General features: G+C 43.3%; 1 protein-coding gene across 1 annotated transcript; it reads right to left on the reverse strand.

The window, feature by feature from the left end:
- Positions 1–257: 257 nt before the first annotated feature.
- On the reverse strand, positions 258–6,291 carry saysd1 (SAYSVFN motif domain containing 1). Its single transcript, XM_072241021.1, has 2 exons — positions 5,957–6,291; positions 258–1,457 (listed from the first exon to the last, which is right to left on the reverse strand). Exons 1-2 carry the CDS (start codon positions 6,254–6,256, stop codon positions 1,122–1,124), a joined length of 636 nt encoding a protein of 211 aa, XP_072097122.1. The 5' UTR covers positions 6,257–6,291; the 3' UTR covers positions 258–1,121.
- Between the last annotated feature and the right edge of the window lie 14,949 nt (positions 6,292–21,240).

Raw genomic sequence — 21,240 nt, forward strand, 5'->3', positions numbered from 1 at the left:
CTCCTGTCTTCTCCTATCATTTTGGATCTCTCCCCCCCCCCCTTTCAAATCTCTTACTAGCTCTTCTTTCAGTTAGTCCTGACGAAGGGTCTAGGCCTGAAACGTCAACTGTACCTCTTCCTATAGATGCTGCCTGGCCTGCTGCGTTCACCAGCAATTTTTGTGTGTGTTCCTTAGCTCTGCACTTGTGTTGAAAAATGCAGAACAGTTCAGAATTAAGACAAATTTCAATAAACATGCTTTGTACAAAACAATGAAAACGAATCCACATCTGTTGCTGTAGAAACTGGTCGATACACACACTAACAAATGCCACAAAGAATGACAACCAGCAGAGGTTTCTTTACTTTTATCCTGCTGGGAGGAATGACAGAAGGAAGAATGGCACTAGACTTGCACTGATATTTGTTATTTGTAACAGTCAGGATCACACATGCTATTTAATTCTTCAGTTAACTTCAGTACATTCAGAAATATACTGTTTGCAACCAAATCTTCAACATGATTTTAGAAAATGTTGGTATTGTAAGTATACATCGGCTTTGTAGAATCAGGTGACAATGAAATGCCCAAGATTGGCTCATGATTAACACGACAGAATTTTGTTTTACTTTTTTCATATAACCCAAACTGCTTTCTATTAAGAGGAAGGTTCACAAGGAAATTGACTTCCTCCTCCCCAAGCCCAGAGAAAATGGGGATATGGTGATTGAGATTGAATATGTATATTACTTCATGATTTATCTTCAGTCTGTAGGCAGCAGAATTTCAGCGGTTTTATTTACTATACAGGGTGTGGACATTACTGACAGTATTCATTGCCCATACTAAATTACCCTTAACGTGGGCTTCTTGTTGCACCTCTGCAGTACAAGGCATTCCAACAGTACAGCAGATAAGGAACACAGGATTTAGATTCAATGATGACACCACACACTTGTTTTTATAAAGAATTTAGTTGAACTTATCTCTTACTCTATTTAAATACCTGTTACATGTGTGCAATTTACAACTTGTATGATAACTTTTCTAACTGTTGACCTTTAATGTGTTAGTGCATTAGAACATTGTGTTGGTTATGGTGCAATAAAAACAAATCTTCCATTTTCCAGGAAGCAAGTTCATCTGCCGGCCAGAGGTCGGTACTGAAGTTCTCGTTCAAACTGTTCTGCTGTCAGACTTCCTTCAATAGCCTTACAACCAGGGTTGAACACAGAGTACGCGCTAACTTCTCCTTGTTCCTTTTCCGATGGCCCCCGTGTCCCAACGTAAATCCAATAAAACATCGAGAGGACAAAATAAACCAGGCCAAACTCCAGCTCAATGAAGAGGCCAAGTAATACCAGCCAAAGCAGGAATTTCAGAACAGTCAAAATTATGAAGATAAAACGATCTGGTTCCATTGTCTGTTCTGCAGATTTTTCCTTAAATGAATTCTGATCATTTTCTTCCTTTTCCTGCAAAGAAAAAGAATTTCCAGTATTAAACGCTGATTATAGTGAGGGGACCAACTGTGCTAAACACCCAATTCCGTTTGCCATTTAGAAACTTCAAATGTTCAATTTATATTTCAGTTCTTTGCGATTCATAAGCTGAGAGAAAAGGATAAGATTAGTCAAGCCACATCACCAAACTCAATACTAATATTGCCATTTCAGTCAGGTTACAAAAAGAGGTGACTAAATGGAATCTACTGTTATTTTATATTGGCTGATGAACAAGGGCAGCATTCTCTGATCATGGTTGGACATTAAGGACTTGGTTAAAATATAAACTTGTAAAAAGTGAAATACTGTCCGGTGGGACTTTTCAGCTGTCTATAAAAGCAGGCAAAGGCAGAGCAATCTGAAATAAAGGTAAATTCATGCCCCATGATGCCTTTTCACCATATCCAAGGGTCAGTTGAAGGGATACTATCCACATATCTGGGTGAATGCAAGCTGAAAAGCACCCAGTAATCTGGCCCCATTCAATTTATGATATATCCCAACTAATGCAGCTGCCTTCTTCACAAACAGTCTAAGTTTCATTACAACTTAATCATTACATTAAATAGGTTTGATGAGAAACAAAAGCATGCCAAAAACAATCAGGGAAGTAGTTATTTCAGAGCAATAACATATGGAATGAAAACAAAGATCAACAAGGAAAACAATAGGCAGAGCCAAAAGAGATAAATCAAGCAATGCTCTGACAAGGGGAGAAAGCCAACGCAGAGCTTCAGAGTGAAAAGATTCAATAAAACACTACAGAGATTATTACACAAGCACAGTAAGCAACAGAAAATTACTTGGATTATGGGAAATGCCAGGAGGTAATTGTAATGAAGAATAATTGTAAAAATGCACATAGAATTTTAAAGCCCACTTGAAAGAGAAATCCCCAAGTTGTAGAGAGGGGCAGAAAAATCAATCTTAGTGGAAGTGAAGGAAACAAATGTAGACAAAAAGTTATGTTTCTGTTTCTGTTGTGGAGTTCAAAGCTGTGCAACAAAGCAAGCCCTTGCAAAAGTCTTCATAAAAACATCTTGATGTTGACGTCATAGTAAAGAGGAGGGATGCTCTGATCATGGATTCATAAGTGAAGCTATTTGCTGTCAGGTTTTAGAATTTCAACTGAACTGGTGTGGACCTGAGGCTGTTCTTTTTAGTTGGAAGGTCTTTTTGACGACTTGCCAGTCATCAATACTTGAAAGATTCAAAACAGTTCAGCTGCTATGACATCAGGGCTGCTCATGTCGAGGAGAGAGCTTCAGCTGCTCTTTGGGTGTTCCTTTCAGCAAAAACTGATGCCCCGTCCTTGATAATTTTCCCTTTCAGTGGGACGAGGCTTTGGGTGATTTGACTGTAGATGGTCATGGCAGTTGACATGGTTGTCACCAAGTGGCAGACTTTCTCCACTTTGTGCTCGCTTTCTGCTGGATCTTAATTTCAGATGCTTTTAGAGTTGTTCATTTTCACTCGCTGTAGGGGGCAGCTTCCTATCCAGGAAATGGATTGCATTTGCAGCATCTTAACTCCTCAATCCTCTGGTCATTCCGTTTAAACCAACCTTGGTTCTTCTGGGTGGAGAAGACAGAAGCTCCTCAACAACTCCAATTGTGGTGGTTGTGAAGAGGTTTAAATTTAAGATGCATAAATCTGCAGATTACAGGGAAAATATGGAAAACATTTAGGAGTGGAAGGGGAAAAGGTGAAACAAAGAGAGAATAACAGGACCACAAATCTTCAAAGGGGGAAAAGGTTAACTGATAGAACAGCTCATAAAGTTTATTACAATAGATAATTCTACAATAAACATTTTGCAACTCATCAGTAGATCTTGGCATCACACTTACAAGAACAGCAAAACATTGGAGAAGGTACAGCAGAATCTCCCAGTGGCCACCCATTTTAATTGCACTTCCCATTCCGACATGTCAGTCTACGGCCTCCTCTACTGTTGCGATGAGACAACGCTCAGGTTGGAGAAACAACTCCTTATATTCTGTCTGGATAGCCTCCAACCTGACGTCATGAACATTGATTTCTCAAACTGCTGGTAAAGCACCTCTCCCCCCCGCCACCCTTTCAGCATTCCCTACTCTCATTATTTCTTTCAATATTTTATTACATAAATTGCATAAATTCAAATACAAAATTTATAAGGATACAAGTAATACAAATTACATTACATTTAAATCACAGTAACTCATATTCCAAATCAATCATGTAGAAAAAAGATTGAATTATGAAATGAAATAACTATTTTATTTTTAAAAAATCTACCCCCACTACCAAAATGAGCTGGTTGGTAAAAAAACAAGAAAAAAAAATACCTTACCATATAATATTATAATAATAATGGCTCAGATCCATACTTTAACAACAGTTCAAAAGTTATGAAAATAACTCAGAAAGGGTCCCCATAGTAGAAAATCATGTTTAGAATTAGAAATTGAACAACAAATCTTCTCTAGATCAAGGCATAACATCAGAGAGCCATTGAACATGAGTGGGCTCCTTCTACTTGAGCAAGATCGCCCTCCTGGCCATAAGAGACATAAACGCCAATACCCGCAAATTAGATGGCTTCAATTTTGTTGCACTATCCTTGACAATACCAAACATGGCAGTCAAAGGATTGGGGTTAAAACTAACATTGAAAAGTACAGAAAAAGTTTGAAATACATCTTTCCAAAATTTTTCAAGGCTCGGACATGTCCAAAACATATGAATTAGTGTGTCCACTCCATTAGTACATCTATCACAGTAAGGGGAAATATCTGAGTAGAAACAAGAGAGCTTGTCTTTAGATATATGAACTCTATGTACCATTTTGAATTGTAATAAAGAATGACGAGCACATAATGAAGAATTAATCAATTTTAAAATAATCTTCCAGCTCTCCTCAGATTTGAAAATCTGTAAATCCGTAAATCCTTTTCCCAGTCTCCTTTAATTTTATCTAAAGAGGCATTTTTCAGTCCCAACAGCAGACCATAAATGTAAGATATTGAACCATTGTCAAAGGATTTCAGATTAAAAATTGTATCTATTATAGTCGTGTCTGGACTTGTAGGAAATGTATGTAATTGAGATCTTAAAAAATCTCTAATCTGTAAGTACAGTATTGAAAAAAAATGTTTATATGAAAGTGGGTATTCGTTGAAAGTTGCACAAAAGAGAGATTCCCTCCATCAAACAAATCCTGAAATTGTTTAATACCCAATCTATCCCATTCTTTAAAAGGTAAGTAATTATCTCCTTATCAACTTAACCTGTCTATCACCTCCCTCTGGTGCTCCTCCCCTTTTTCTTTCTTCCATGGCCTTCCGTCCTCTCCTATCAGAATGCCCCCTTCGCCAGCCCTGTACCTCTTTCATTAATCAACTTCTCAGCTCTTTACTTCAGTCCTCTCTCTCCCAGCTTCACCTATCACCTTGTGGTTCCCCCCCCCCCAACTTTCTTACTCTGACTCATCATCCTTTTTTCCCTCCAGTCCTGATAAAGAGTCTTGGTCTGAAATGTTGACTCTGCTCTTTTCCATAGATGCTGCCTGGCCTGCTGAGTTCCTCCAGCATCTAATGTGTGTTGCTTGGACTTCCAGCATCTGAGGATCTTCTCTCGTTTGAGAAGGCAAAGAGATGGCTTGGTCGCTCCATGGGTAGCATGGCAGTTAGTGCAACGCTATCATAGCTTGGGGGGGGGGGGGGGGGCTGAGGTTCAGAGTTCAATCCTGGCAGTGTCTCTACACAGTTTGTAAGTCCTCCTTGTGAATGCATGGATTTCCTCCGGGTGCTCCAGTTTCCTCCCACAGTCCAAAGATGTACCGGACATTAGGTTAATTGGTCCTTGAAAACTGTTCTGTAATTAGTCTCAGTTTAAATCAGTGCTTGCTGGAGGTGCAGCTCGAAGGGCCTTTTCTGCACTGTACTGTATCACTAAATAAATAAATGATATCTGGGATTTTGGTTTCTCTGGAGGAGAATCCAAGAATGCTCCGCAAAGCAGAAAAAATGTTCAAAGGAAATTTGATCCAGCAAGTTCGGGGAGGGGGATATTGTACCGTTCGGTTTCAAACAACACCTAATTAAAACAATTGACAAAAACAAAGAAAGAAAGCGCATTTAAAAGAGAATTTATGAGGTTTATTTTTCCCAAGTCTGTTTCCTGAAGTTGCAGCAATAAATACACGGTGCAGGTCACACATATTTGGAAGATGAATTTGTAACGAGAAAGAAAACTAGTCAAGAAAGTCATGAATGGTATGTGCTTCAAAATAAAGCCCTTAAGCTCAATTGTCTTCTCTTACCTATTCCAGCCGCAGAACCCACCTCGGGCGTTTCTACTATCTTGGTTACCCCCTAGATACCCCACACATCTGAGAGTCCAGCAACCTCCCATACCCTTCCACACTGAGACAGTTTGAAACCGGACTTCCCTGTGACATCCCCCCTCCCACCACCCCGACCTACCCGGGCTACGCATCGGGACTGCTCCCACACCTCTCCGGACGCCGAGGATCTGACACGACCCGCGGCCTCAGTGGGGGAGCTGCTGCCCTCAGCTTCCAGTCCCGGGACCGCGGCCGCCTTCACCGGCGGGTCTCGGTGCGACTCCCGCGGCTCTGCCTCAGCCCTCCCGGGCCGCAGTCTGCGCCACAGACCGCTGAAAACACGGCCGCCGCCGCCGCCGCCCTCCCGGCGCTCGCTCACGGCCGACGGTTCCTTCGCCGCCGCCTGCTGCGCTCGCCATTCCGCCAACTTCCGCTCCATTTTGCGGAGCGGAAGTGCCCGTGATTAAAGGGCCCCGCACCATTTTGCGGGGCGGAACTGTCTGCAGGACATCAGCAGCAGAGGAAAAGAGTTCACTATGACAATAACAGATCCTTTTTCGTTATACTGCATTGACGCTCTTCCTGTATAACTTTAAATACCCTTTGCGCCCAACAATCTATCAATCCCCTTATATATTCAGGGATTTGGTCGGCTCGGTGGCCGATGGTGGGGGAAAGTTGTGAGTTCAAGCTGTATTGCAGAGGCGACTGCACAAAATTAATGCTGTAGGATTGAGTAGCACTGTGGTGACATTTTTCAGCTGTGAGTCATATTAAATCTGCAACCAGGTAGTTAGAGGAGAGTCCGTGACACAGTTTTGAAGACTAGATTAATTCTCTCCGGAGCTCTGGTCTGAATAACACTTACTCCTCACTATCCAATAACTGAGAATGCAGGGCTCGATGCAAAGCGACAACAATTCTTTTCCTCGTATAGATACCGTTCAATCTGCTGAGTTCCTCCAGCATTTTGTTCCTTGCTCCAGTACCTGTGGGCTCTCGCGTCTCTAAGTGAGACCGTCTGATCACTTATCTGATTGTGTACTTGAACAATGCTGAGAAGCTTCAAATTCCTGAGCGTCAGCCTCTCAGAGAATCTAACTATCTGGGCCCAGCATATTGATGCATTGGGACTTTGAGGAGGTTTAAACTGATATAACATGGGTTGAGAGCATTCTAATTGGTTCCATCACACCCTAGTAGGGAGTCTACAATACGCATGATCACAAAAGGCTTTAAAGGGTTTTGGACTCAGTCAATTCCTTCCCAGGTACACATCTCCCTGCTTTTGAGGACATCTTCAAGAGGTGGTACCCAAAGAAGGGGGCATCCATTATTAAGGACCCTCACTACCCAGTTAGGTGTAACATCGTTTCCTGGAAATGTCCAATTGAATATAATTTAATAATTATATGTGGAAACCATAGAAAGGATGCAGAGGAGATTTACAAGGATGTTGCCTGGATTGGAGAGCATGTTTTATGAGAATAGGTTGAGTGAACTTGGTCTTTCCTCCTTGGAGCATTGGAGGATGAGAGGTGACCTGATAGAGGTGTATAAGATGATGAGAGGCATTGATCGTGTGGATAGTCAATGGCTTTTTCCCAGGGCTGAAATAACTAACATGAGAGGCCATAGTTTTAAGGTGCTTGGAAGGAGGTACAGAGGAGAAGTCAGAGGTAAGTTTTTTCACGCAGAGAGTGGTGAGTGCGTGGAATGGGCTGCCGGAGACGGTGGTGGAAGCGGATACGACAGGGTCTTTTAAGAGACTCCTGCATAGGCACATGGAGCTTAGAAAAGTAGAGAGCTATGGGTAACCGTAGATAATTTCTAAAGTAAGTACATGTTCATCACAGCATTGTGGGCCGAAGGGCCTGTATTGTACTGTAGATTTTCTATGTTTCCATATAATCAATTCTAACATCAGAGCTATTTTTCTTAATCTATTTAATGAGTTAGCTGATAGGATCTGAACAGTAAGGATGTCATATAACATATCCAAGACATGCTTTACTACTTTTGTAACATATAAGAAATGTCAAGTGTGAATACCAGACAGTGATCCTTACTCATCATCACTCATATTACTGAGGTTCTATTGATATCACAAGCCTCTTGAAATGGATGGAAGTCGCTCATGAAAGAAATCTTCAAGAGGTTCTTACCATCCGGGAGATGCCCTCTTCACGTTGCTACTATTGGGGAAGAGGCCTGAAGACGCACACTCAAAGTTTATAGAACAGCTTCTTACCCTCTGCCATCAGATTTCTGAATAGTGCATGAACCCATGAACATGACCTTGTTTTCCCTCCCTTGTACTTCTGTAACGGCGTGATTTTTATGTCTTGCACAGTACTGCTGCCATAAAGCAACAGATTTCACAACACGTGTCAGTGATTAGAAACATGAGATTATGTGGAATAGGAAGGGTTTAAAGACTGTAGAGCATAACAACGACAAGTTAATCATTAAAGTGGATACCATTAAATAAGCCTTCAGCTGCGTATTTGATAAATATTTATTTAAACATTGATCAATTCATATGATAATTGGAAAAATATAATGATACCTAGAATTTATGGCATATCATTCTAAAGGGAATTACAAAAATAAAGATATGACAGAGATAATGCATAAAGTACAGACTAGAGAAATAAAGTTAGAGCTTTATGTAAGTTTGTTGTAAATCCTGAAGGCTCAGAATATGCTTTACAAGAACTTTATGTGGACTCAGACACCCAAAGGACAATAAAACAGAATATTGTACCATCAGCCACTAAATTCATTAGCATGTGTCTGTGTGGGAGCACAGCTACACAAAATATTTTCAAAGCTCTAAGATCATACATGGAGATACAGGGGACTGCCAATGCTGTTTTTTTTTGGTCCAAAGATCATACTGCTGGAGAAACTAAGGTCAAGCAGCCTTCAAAGGAGAATGGAATTGCTGATGTTTTGTGTTGGGACAGTGTATCAGGATTCAGAGTGGAGTGGGAGGCTAGCCAGTATAAAGAGGAGAGGTAGAGGGGTGAGACAAATGATTGGTGGACTGAGGAGGAGTGAACGATGATGGACAGAAGGAGCTGGGAGGCAGAGTATATGGGAAATGGAACAAAAATGGGAGGACCGGAGGTGGATTGGAAGGTGAGAGAGAGGGAAACACAGGAGGTAAGGTTACCTGAAATTGGAAAATTAAGCTTTCCAATTGGGTTGGCTGGTGCTGTAGTGGTACTAGCACTGGACTTCAAAGCAGGTGGTCCTGACTTGGACAGCAGCAGTATCTGCGTGGAAGAAAGGCCTGGTGCTCTACCTCCGTATCTTGCCATGAAAACCTTATGGACCCTGTGGTCCATGAGGTCACGAAGATTTAGACTTGACTTAATGACTGAGCAACAAATTATTGGGTTGTACCCTGCCCAGGTGGAAGATGAGATGAGTTTGGGTTGGACACCTCCCTGGCACTGGAGAAGATGAAGGACAAACCAGTCAATGGGGGAATGGTCTGTGTTTAGTTTCACTGACACAGAGAAGGCCCCAGATTGAGCACCAAATGCAGAAGAGAGACTTGCACATAAATCTTTGTCTCACCTGCAAAGGCTGTTGAGGTCCCTGGAATAGGAGAGTGTAGAAACAAGTGATGTAACTCTGGTGGTTTGAGAGGAAAGTGCAGGTTTGCGGAGCAGGAATGAGTGGACCGGAGGGTTATGGAAGGTTAATGCCTGCAGAACGTGGAAAGGAGTGGGGAGGGAAAGATGTGGCTAGTGGTGCCATTCAGTTGCAGCTGTTGCCAATGACAAAGGATGATGTGCTGGAGGTTAGAGGTGTGAGACAGGACATAAATGCAGTTACTTGGATGGGCCAAAATGCATTTTCTTTAATGCAAGAAGTATCTGGAACAAGGATGATGAATTTAGATCAGTTCATGGAGCTACGATGTTGTAGGCATTGCAGAGAAATGGCTGTTACAAAGGCAGGAATGGCTGCTGGATATTTCAGAGTTTAGACATTTTAAAAGGGATGGAGAGGGCGGTAAAAAGACCTGTGGAGCGGTATTGTTAATCAGGGATAGTATCACAGCTGCAGAAAGGGAGAGATCGTCCACTGAGTCTGTGTGGATGAAAGTCAGAAACAAGAAGGGAAAAATCATTTTATTGTGTGTATTCTATTGGTCCTCAATAGCAACAGTGACATGGAGGAGCAGAGTTGTTTGTCATGGGTGACTTGTATTTCCCTAATATTGATAGGCACCTCCTTAGTGCAAGAGAATTAGATGGGACAGAATTTGTTAGCTGAACCCAGGAAGGATTCCTTAGATAAGCTGGCTAAAGGAGAGGCCATTCTGGATCTAGTACTGGGCAATGAACCAGGTCAGATGTTAGATCTCTTGGTGGGTGAGCATTTCAGACACAGTGACCACAACTCCTGGATCTTTAGCAAAGCCATTGACAAGGATAGGAGCAGATGATATGGAAAGTATTTATTTGGGGAGGGGTCATTATGATGCTAATAGGCAGAACTTGGGGGCATAAATTGGGAATAGATGTTCTCATGGAAATGTGGAGATTATTTACAGAGTACTTTCATGGGTTCTGGATAGATTTGTCCCATTGTGGCAGGAAAAGGATGGTAGGGTGAAAGAACCATGGTTGACAAGAAGTGGAACATTTAGTCACGAGGAAGGAGCAAGCACACTTAAGGTTTAGGAAGCAAAGATTAGGCAGGACTCTTGAGAATTATAAGGTAGCCAGAATGGTTTGCGAGAGCTAGAAGGGGACATGTGAAAGCCTTGCTGAGGAGGATTAAGGAAATCCCCAAAGCATTCTACACACAGGTGAAGAACAGGATGACTAGAATGAGAGTAGGACTGATCGGGAATAAAAGAGGAAACATACTGCAGTTGGAAGAGGTAGGGAAGGCCATTAATGAATACTTTGCTTCAGTATTTAGCAGGAAGAGGGACTTTGATGAATATGAGGTTAGCATAGAACAGGCTAAGTACTGGAAAATGTTGAGGTTAGAAAAGAGGCAGTGTTAGAACTTCTGAAAAACATTAGGATAGATAAGACCCTGGTGCCAGACAGAAGACACTCAAGCTTACATTGGGAGGTGACCAAACAGATCTTTGTACCTTCACTGGATGGTGGCAAATGTTATTCTTTTGTTCATGAATGGGATTAGGGATAATCTGGGGAGTTATAGACCAGTAAGTCTTTCATTGGTGTGGGAAAATTATTGGATTCTTAGACAGGATTTGTGTGCATTTGGAGAAACACAATCTGATATTGGATAGTAGATATGGCTTTGTGAGGGGCAGGTCTTATCTCATGCGCCTGATGGAATTCTTTGTGGATGTGACAAAATACACTGATGAAGGTAGAGCAGTGGATGCGGTATTTATGGATTTTCGTAAGTATTTGATAAGATTCCTCATGGCAGGCACATCAGAAAGTCAGGGATCCAGGGAAACTTGGCAGTGTGGATTCAGAATTGGCTTGACCATAGAAGGCAGAGGGTAGTAGTAGATAGAGCGTATTCTGCCAGGAGGTTGGTTACCTGTGGTATTTCACAGGGATCTGTATTTGGACCACTGTTCTTTGTGGTTTTTATAAAAGAGTTGGACAAAGAAGTGGAAGGCAGATTAGTAAGCTTGCAGACGATATGAAGGTTGGTGGTGTTTGGACAGTGTAGCAATTTCTCATGGGTTGCAATGGGACATTGATCGGATGCAGAGATGGGCTGAGAAGTTTCAGTTGGAGTTAATTTGGGAAAAGTGCGAAGTGATACTTAGTTGTGATAGGTGCATAGTTCTCTGAAGATGGAATCTCATGTGGATAGGGTGGTGAAGAAAGCTTTTGGTTTGCTGGCCTTCATTAATCAGAGCATTGAGTATAGGAGTTGGGATGTAATGTTGAATTTGTATAAGGCATTGGTAAGGCCAAATCTGGAGTATTTTGTACATTTCTGGTCACCGAATTATAGGAAAGATGTCAATAAAATTGAGAGAGTACAGAGGAGGTTTACTAAAATGTTACCTGGGTTTCATCTCCTAAGTTACAGAGAAAGGTTGAACAAGTTAGGTCTTTATTCTTTGGAGAGTAGAAGGCTGAGGGGGGACTTGATAGAGGTGTTTAAAATTATGAGGGGGATTGATAGAGTTGACGTGGTTAGACTTTTTCCATTGAGAGTGGGGAAGATTCAAACAAGAGGACATGGGTTGAGAGTTAGAGGACAAAAGTTTAGGGGTAACATGAGGGGAACTTCTTTACTCAGAGAGTGGTAGCTGTGTGGAATGAGCTTCCAGCAGAGGTGGTTGAGGCAGGTTCTATGTTGTCATTTAAAGTTAAATTGGATAGATATATGGACAGGAAAGGAATGGAGGGTTATGGGCTGGATGCAGGTCGGTGGGATTAGGACAGGGTAAGAGTTCGGCACGGACTAGAAGGGCTGAGATGGCCTGTTTCCATGCTGTAATTGTTATATGGTTATATGATAAACTTTGGAAGGTCAAACTTGAAGGCAGAGTACAGAATTAATGCAGGGCACTTAGCAGTGTGGAGTTACAGAGGGAGCTTGGGGTTCGCATATGTAGATTCTCTTCAAGCTGCTGCACAAGTTGATAAGGTGGTTAAGAAGGAGTATATTATAAGACCATAAGATGTAGCAGCAGAATTAAATGATTCAGACCATTGAGTGTGCTCTGCCATTCCATAAGATCATAAGTTATAGGAATAGAATTAGGCCATTTGGCCCACCATGCCTGCTCCACCATTTCATCATGGCTGGTCCAATTTTCCTCTCAGCCGCAATCTCCTGTCTTCTCCCCATATCCCTTCATTCCCTGACCAATCAAGAATCTATCAACCTCTGCCTTAAAAAATTCCACAGATTTACCACTCTCTGGCAAAAGAAATTCCTCCTCATCTCTGTCCTAAAAGGATGCCCCTCTACTTTGAGGAAGTGTCATCTGGTCTAAGACTCTCCCACCATAGGAAGCATCCCCTCCACAACTACTTTATTAAGGCCTTTCACTGTTCGATAGGTTTCAATGAGGTCACCCCTTATTCTTCCAAATTCTAGTGAATACAGGCCCAGAGCCATTAAACACTCTTCATATAACAAGCCATTCTATCCTGGGATCATTTTCGTGAACCTCTTTTGAACCCTCTCCAATTCCAGCACATCCTTTCTAAGACAAAGGGCCAAAAACTGCTCTCAGTGCTCCAACTGAGGCCTCACCAGTGCTTTATAAAGTCTCCTCTTTCCATCTTTGATTTTATATTCTAGTCCTCTTGAAATGAATGCTAACATTGCATTTGCCTTCCTCACCACAGACTCAACGTGCAAATTAACCTGCAGGGAATCCTGCATAAGGACTCCCAAGTCCATTTGCGCCTCAGTTTTATTGTATTTTCTCTCCATTTTAGAAAACAGTCAACCCTTTCATTTATTCTAACAAAGTGCATGACCATATACTTCCCGACACAATATTCTATCTGCCATTTTTTTGCCCATTCTCCAAATCTGTCTAAGTCTTTCTGTAGCCTCTCTACTACAGGCCCCACCACCTAAGTTCGTAGCATCTGCAAACTTTGTAATAAAGCTATCAATTCCATCATCCAAATCATTGACCTGTAACGTAAGAAGAATTGGTCCCAACACAGACCCCTGTGGAACACCTCTCGTCACTGGCAGACAACCAGAAAAGTCTCCCTTTATTCCCACTCTTTGCCTCTTGCCAATTGGCCACTGCTATATCTATGCTAGCTTGCATCATACACCGGGGTGCTCTCTTCAGTTGCCTGATGAGGTAACCATACCCTCTGGCTGGCAGCAGATGCCTTCAGGTCGTGCCCAACCTTCGTAGAGTGTTTCGACCCCTAACCACTACACTCTCCAGTTTGGGGTCAGCAGTGGTGGCCAAGTCACTGCCCATCTGCTCCTGACTTCCAGCTCAACCCCTCTCGCCTGCTCTGTATCCAGCAAGAGGCTCTTCCTGCTTCCTCCCCCATCCTGCGAGCTGCTAGGTTCTTGCTCTTTTCATCAAGGCCCAGTGCAGAAAGCAATACCCATACGGACCTTGCTGGGACCCCTCTACAGCCGATCTCCATGGGGAATGGCCACACCTGCCATCCTTTGTCCCCGCACTCCTGGACTGAGGACTTCAGGACCTTCCTCTTGTGAGTCTCCTCGCTTCCTTCCTCCTACAGTACTGTGAGCTCCACCAGGATGACTTTCTTGTCCTCGGTGCACCACAGTACAAAGTCTGATCAACTTGTTGTTTGCACCAGTTCCGGGAACTGCAGCTTCCTCCCCACGTTGACCCTCATCTCCCATGATTTGGCAGTTTGCAGCAGATTGAATTTATGCCTCTTTGATACGACTGGCGCGGCCCTCTCCATGATCAAAATGACTGCCCTGTTTGCCCCTCTGCCAGCTGGTCTCTTTTTACACCTCTCCCACTCCAGTGTGTCAGCAAGGGACAGCTGGACCTGCATCCTGACAGTACATGTGCCAATGAACCCTACTGACCGGAAAGCTTGCAGTTATGAACCTCTCTCAGCCCCCATGTGTGCAGCTGTGATGGTGTAGGGAGATTGTCATACATGGACTGCAGGAGGAAAGAAATGCGGAAGAGCTCCAGTCTCCAAATCTCTGCCCAAGTGACCTTGCTCTTGGAAAGATCCCATTTCGTCCACGTGCTCTGTAACCCCAACTCCACTGCCTTCGAAAACCGCCTTTCGTCCTCGTGGTTCCTACCTCTGCCAGGACCATGTCACGCCTATCCCTTGCACCTCTGCTCCCCTATCGTTGGAAGTGTAGACCTTGTCAAAGGCCTTCTGAAAATCCAAGCACAACGTCAATCGATTTGCATTTGTCTATCCTGCTTGATATTTCTTTGGAGAATTCTAACATAATTGTCAGGCAAGATTATCCCTTGATGAAATCATGCTGACTACGGCCTATTTTATCATGTTCTCCAAGTATGCTGAGACCTCATCCTTAATAATCATCTCCAATGTCTTCCCAACCATTGAGGTCAGATTAACAGGCTTTTTTCCTTCTGCCTCCATTCTTGAAGAATGGAGTGACATTGCAATTTTCCGGTCTTCCATAACTATTCCAGAATCTAGTGATTCTTGAAAGATCATTACTAATGCCTCCATGATCTCTTCAGTCACCTCTTTCAGAACTCTGGAGTGTACACCATCTGTTCCAGGTCACTTTTCTACCTTCAGACCTTTTAGTTTCCCAAGAACCTTCTCCTTAGTTATGATAACTTCACACATTTCATGCCCCCCGACACCTGGAACTTCCACTATACTGCTAGTGACTTCTACATTGAAGACTGACAGAAAATACACGTTCAGTTCACCTGCCATTTTGTTGTCCCCCATTACTACCTCTAGCATTGTTATACGCTGGTCCGATATCCACTCTCACCTTTCTTTTATACTTTATGTACCTGAAGAAACTCTTGGTATCCTCTTCAATATTATTGGCTAGCTTACTTTCAAATTCCATCTTTACCTTCTTAATGACTTTTTAGTTGCCCTTCGTTGGCTTTTAAAAGCTTCCTGTTCCTCTACCTTTCCACTAATTTTGCTCTGTTATGCCCTCTAATTGGCTTTTATGTTGGCTTTGACTTCTCTTGTTAGCCATGGTTGTGTCATATTTCCCTTAGAATATTTCTTCCTCTTTAGGATGTATATATCCTGTGCCTTCTGAATTGCTTCCAGAAATTCCAGCCCTTGTTGCTCTGCCGTCATCCATGCCAGTGTTCTTTTCCAAACAGTTCCGGCCAACTCCTCTCTCATGCTTCAGTAATTCCCTGATACACCTGACCTTAGCTTCTCCTTCTGAAATTTCAGGGTGAATTCAATCATATTATGATCACTTGCCCCTTAGGGTTCTTTTTCATTAAGCTGTTTAATCAATTCTAGTTCATTGCACAACACTCAATCCAGAACAGCTAACAATCATGAGCTGCTCTAAAAAGCCATCTCATAGGCACCCTAGAAACTCCCCTGCCTGGAATCCATCACTAACCTGATTTTCCCAATCTATCTGCATAATGAAGTCCCCCATGACAATTGTAACATTGCCCTTTTGGCATGCGTTTTTCTATCTCCCATTGTGACTTGTAGGCCACATCCTTATTACTGTTAGGTGGTCTGTATACAACTCGCATCAGGGACTTTTTACCCTTGCAGTTCCTTAGCTCTACCCACAATGATTCAACACCCTCTGACCCTATGTCACCGCTTTCTAATGATTTGATTTCATTTTTTACCTACAGAGCAACGCCACCCCCTCTGCCTACTTGCCTGTCCCTTTGATACAATGTGTATCCTTGGACATTAAGTTCCCAGCTGTAATTTTCTTTCAGCCATGATTCAGTGACGCCTACAACTTAAAACTTGCCAATTTGCAGCTGTGCTGTAAATTCATCTACCTTATTCTGTATGCTGTACGCATTCAAATACAACACCTTCAGTCCTATATTAAATTGAATTGAATTGAATTGACTTTGTTTCTTACTTCCTTCGTATACATAAGGAGTAAAAATCTTTGCATTACGTCTCCGTCTAAATGTGCAATGTGCAATTTATAGTAAATTATAATAAATAGTGTGTACTATAGGATGTATGATACGATAGTATGTAATGCATACAATAGTATGTACAATATAACATAGAAATACAATTGTATCAACATGAATTAATCAGTCCAGTGGAAGAAGCTGTCCCAGAGCTTATTGCTCCTGGCTTTTATACTGTGGTACCGGTTCCTGGATGGTAGCAGCTGGAACAGTTTGTGGTTGGGGTGACTTGGGTCCCCAATGATCCTTCAGGCCCTTTTTACACACCTGTCCTTGTAAATGTCCTGAAGAGTCTTGCAATTGGGAAGTACTGTTCCTATATCAAGCAGTGATTCAGCCAGTCAGGATGCTCTCAGTTGTGCCTTTGTAGAAAGTTCTTAAGATTTGGGGGCCCATCCCAAACTTCTTCAACTGTCTGAGGTAAAAGAGGTGCTGTTGTGTCTTTTTCACCACACAGCCAGTATGTACAGACCATGTGAGATCCTTGGTGATGCGTATGCCAAGGAACTTAAAGCTGTTCACCCTCTCAAGCTCAGATACATTGATGTCAATTTTCTCCACTTCTCCTGTAGTCCACAACCAGCTCTTTTGTTTTTGTGACATTGAGGGAGAGGTTGTTTTCTTGACACCACTGTGTCAGGGTGATGACTTCTTTGTAGGCTGCCTCATTATTATTTGCGATTAGGTCAATCAGTGTAGTGTTGTCAGCAAATTTAATCAGCAGATTGGAGCTGTGAGTGGCGATACAGTCATGGGAATACAGGGAGTAAAGGAGGGGACTTAGGACACAGTCCTGAGGGGTACCTGTGTTGAGGATCAGAGGGGCAGAGGTGAGGGAGCCCAATCTTACCACCTTCTGGTGATCTGACAGGAAGCCCAGGATCCAGCTACACAAGGCAGGGTGAAGGCTGAGGTCTCTGAGCTTCTTGTCGAGCCTGGAGGGAATTATGATGTTGAATGCTGAACTGTAGTCTAAAAATAGCATTCTCTCACAAACATCCTTCTTCTCCAGATGTGTAAAGACGGTATGAAGAGCTGTGGCTATTGCATCTTCTGTTGATCGGTTGTGTCAGTAGGCGGATGTAGGGGGTCCAGTGTGGGTGGTAGCAAGCTGTAGATGTAGGCCTTGACCAGCCTCTCAAAGCATTTGCTTATTATTGAGGTGAGTGTGACAAGACATGTTACCTTGGTCTTTTTAGGTACAGGGGTAATGGTGGATATTTTGAAGCAGGAGGGCACTCTACACTGGGAGAGGGAGAGATTAAAAACGTCTGTAAACACAGCTGTCAGTCCATCCTTTTCCATTTTGTCTGTCTCTTGCATTGTAACTCATCCTGTTGACTGTTATTTTGCCCTATCAAAAGCCTCTCCTCACTACACATTGTCCGTTTGCCCCAGCTGCCTCATCTTCAGCACTATTATCCACCTTTCCTACAGTACTTCTTGCATTGAAATATATGCAGCTCAGGACACTAGACACTCCATGCTCGACCTTTTGATTCCTAACTTTGTCTGAGTTCTGGCCAACTTCTGCCTCCGCCACCTCTCCAATAACTGTTCCGGCACTCTGGTTCCCATCCCCCTACAATTCTAATTTAAACCCCACTGTGCAGCATTAACAAACCTTTCCGCCATGATATTAGTCCCTCTCCAGCTCGGGTGCAAACCATCCCTTCTGTACAGGTCCCACCTTCCCTGGAAGAGAGCCCAATGATCCAAAAATTTTATGCCCTCCCTCGTAGAGTAACACCTTAGCCACGTATTAAACTGTATAGCCTTCCTAGTTCTGGCCTCAGTAGCAGATGGCATGGGTTGCAACCCCGAGATCACGATCCTGGAGGCCTGCCCTTTAACTTGGTACCTAACTCCCTGAACTCCCTTTACTGCACCTCATCACTTGTCCTACCCTTGTCATTGGTGTCTAATGGACCAGGACTTCTGGCTGTTCACCCCTCCACTTAAGAATGCTGAGGACTCGATCTGAGATATCCCAGACTTTAGCACCCAGGAGGCAACATAGAACCATAGAACACTACAGCACAGAAAACAGGCCATCCGGCCCTTCTAGTCTGTGCCGAAACCTTATTCCGCTAGTCCCTTTGACCTGCACCCAGACCATAACCCTCCAAACATATTATTCGGGAAACTCATTCTTGCCCACAGAGCCTCCTGTCCATTCCCCAAGTATCGAATCTCCTATCACTACAGTGTGCCTCTTCTCCCCACTTCCCTTCTGAGTCACAGAGGCAGACTCAGTGCCAGAGACCCGACCACTGTGACTTTTCTCTGTTAGGTCAACCCCCATGACGGTATCCAAAGTGATATACCTGTTGTTGAGGGGGATGGCCACAAGGGTACTCTGCACTGGCTCCTTAACCCCTTTCTCCTTCCTGATAGTCACCCAGATTCCTGTGTCCTGCACCTTGGCTGTAACTACCCCTCTATATGTGCTAACTATCACCCCTTCAGCCTCCCGAATGATCTGGAGTTCATCCAGTTCAGGCTCCAACTCCTTAATGCAGATTGTTAGAAGTTGCAGTTGGATGCATTCTCTCAGCTGTCGTCATCAGGGACACTGGAGGCCTCCCTGCCATCCCACATCCTGCAAGAGGAGCATTCAGCTACCCTGCCTGACATCTCTACTGCCCTAGCTGAGCAGTTATAAAGAAAGGAAGAAAAAAGAACTTAACATTGAGCTTTTCTTTTCTTTGTTTTCTCTGACTGAAACCACTCTTCGTTTAAGCCTCAAAGAGCTAAAGCCTCAAGATCACCACTCTGACTCTGTCCACTAAGAAACAGCTGCTGTGACGATGCCCACTGTGCTAACCACTGTCTTTCTTTAATTTGCTCTTGCTGATCAATCCCAAATGCCGAATGGTTGCTGGTCAAAGCTCTTTTTCACTGTAGTGACCCACTGCTGCCTTTTGTACTTGGGCAGTGGACTTGATTGAAGTCCCCTTCTCTCAAAACTTCTGATGTCCAGACTGGCTGCTGCTCAAAGCTCTTTTTCCATTCTCAAAACTCCTTTATCCTTCTCAAACCCATTCTCCTGTCTTCTCTCCATAACCTTTGATACCCTGATTAATCAAAAACCTATCAACCTCTGCCTTCAATATATCCAGTGACTTGGCTGGCACAACCATCTGTAGCAATGAATTTCACAGATTAACCACCCTTTGACTAAAGAAAATCCTCAAGTCTGTTCTGAATGGACGTCCCTCTATTCTGAGGCTGTGACCTCTGGTCCAACAGTCCTTCAAAATAGGGAACATCCTCTCCAAATCGACTCCATCCAAACCTTTAAATATTTGAAAGATTTTAATCAACTCCCCCCTCATTCCAGCAAACTCAGTGAAAACAGGCCTAGAGCCATCAAACACTCCCCATGTGTTTACCCTTTCATTGCCGGGATCAGTATCATAGGCCGGCTGGTGGCACAACGGCATCAACGCCGGGCTCCGGAGCGAAGGTTCCTGAGTTCGACTCTATGTCGGGCCACCCACCGAGCACGCTTTCCATCCGTGCCGGGTTGAACGTCGAGCTAGCCACTCGGCCTCGTAAAAAAAAAAGGGTCGAGTCCGGAATGTTCATAGCGTGACCCAATTAATCCAAAAGGAGACCAATCCTGACACCACGTGCCAGACAAGAACGGCTGAGTGTCTGATGCGACACGCTAAAAAAACATGATCATGAACATCTTCTGGATCCTCTTCCTTGCCAGCATTGATTTCTTAGATACGAGGTCCAAAGTTGCTCACAGTACTCCAATGCATTACATCCTTGTTATCGCCTTCCAGTCCTCTTGAAATGAATGCTAACATTACACTTGCTTTCCTTACCATTGAGTCAACCTGCCAGTTAACCTTTTTGGAATCCTGCATGCAGACTCCCAAGTCTCTTTGTAGTTCTGGGTTTTGAACTTTCTTCCCATTTAGAAAATAGTCCACCCCTTTATTCCTTTTATCAAATTGCATGACCATGCACTTCCTCCTCTGTATTTCATCTATTACCTCTTTGCCCATTGTTCCAATCTATCTAAATTAGTGTCGCCAACCCGTTGATCGCAATCGACCAGTCGATCTTTGAGACTTTCCCAGTAGATCCTGAAAAAAATCAAAAATAAATACACAAATACAGTTGTAATGTGAGCATTGTAAAAATAAGTAATACTAATTAGGATAATGGTAATATAGCAATATTTTCGCTATTGAAAACTATTTGAAAAGAGGGATTGTTTCCGGGTTGCGGGGTTTTAGTTCCGTTCTTTCTGCCCAGTGCACATGTGTGTAGCTCCCCCGCCGTGCACCGCGTTTTCAGCGTAGCCTGTGCTGCATCAAAGTGACCAATCAGATTAGATAAGAGTACAGACTGTTGCAAACATTAATATACGGCAGTGGTCCCCAACCTCCAGGCCACGGACCGATACCGGACCGTGAAGAATGCAGCGGTGGCCAGGACGCACCCAGCACATCTTTAAGAAAAAAGCCAAAATAAACCAGCTAATTGATTAGGTGCCACCTGGCACATAAATGTCGGCCCAGATCAGAGGTGACGCAATTGGCAATCGCTCGTGATATCCTGATAGCATGGCGGAAGCTCCATGAAAGAAGGCAAAAACATACAAATTCCATCCAGAATGGGACGAGGAATTTCTATTTACCTTGGTGAAAGACACGTGTGTATGTATGTATGTTGTGCCACCAAACACAAGCACTGTCTAAAAGAGGGAATCTGGATCAGCACCACAACACCAACCACCAGAAATTTAAAGACACCTACCCCCCAAAGAGTGCAATTTGTGCCAGGAAAGTTGAGGAGCTGAA

Source organism: Mobula birostris, chromosome 23 (genome assembly GCF_030028105.1).
Source record: "Mobula birostris isolate sMobBir1 chromosome 23, sMobBir1.hap1, whole genome shotgun sequence".
Taxonomy (NCBI): Eukaryota; Metazoa; Chordata; class Chondrichthyes; order Myliobatiformes; family Myliobatidae; genus Mobula; species Mobula birostris.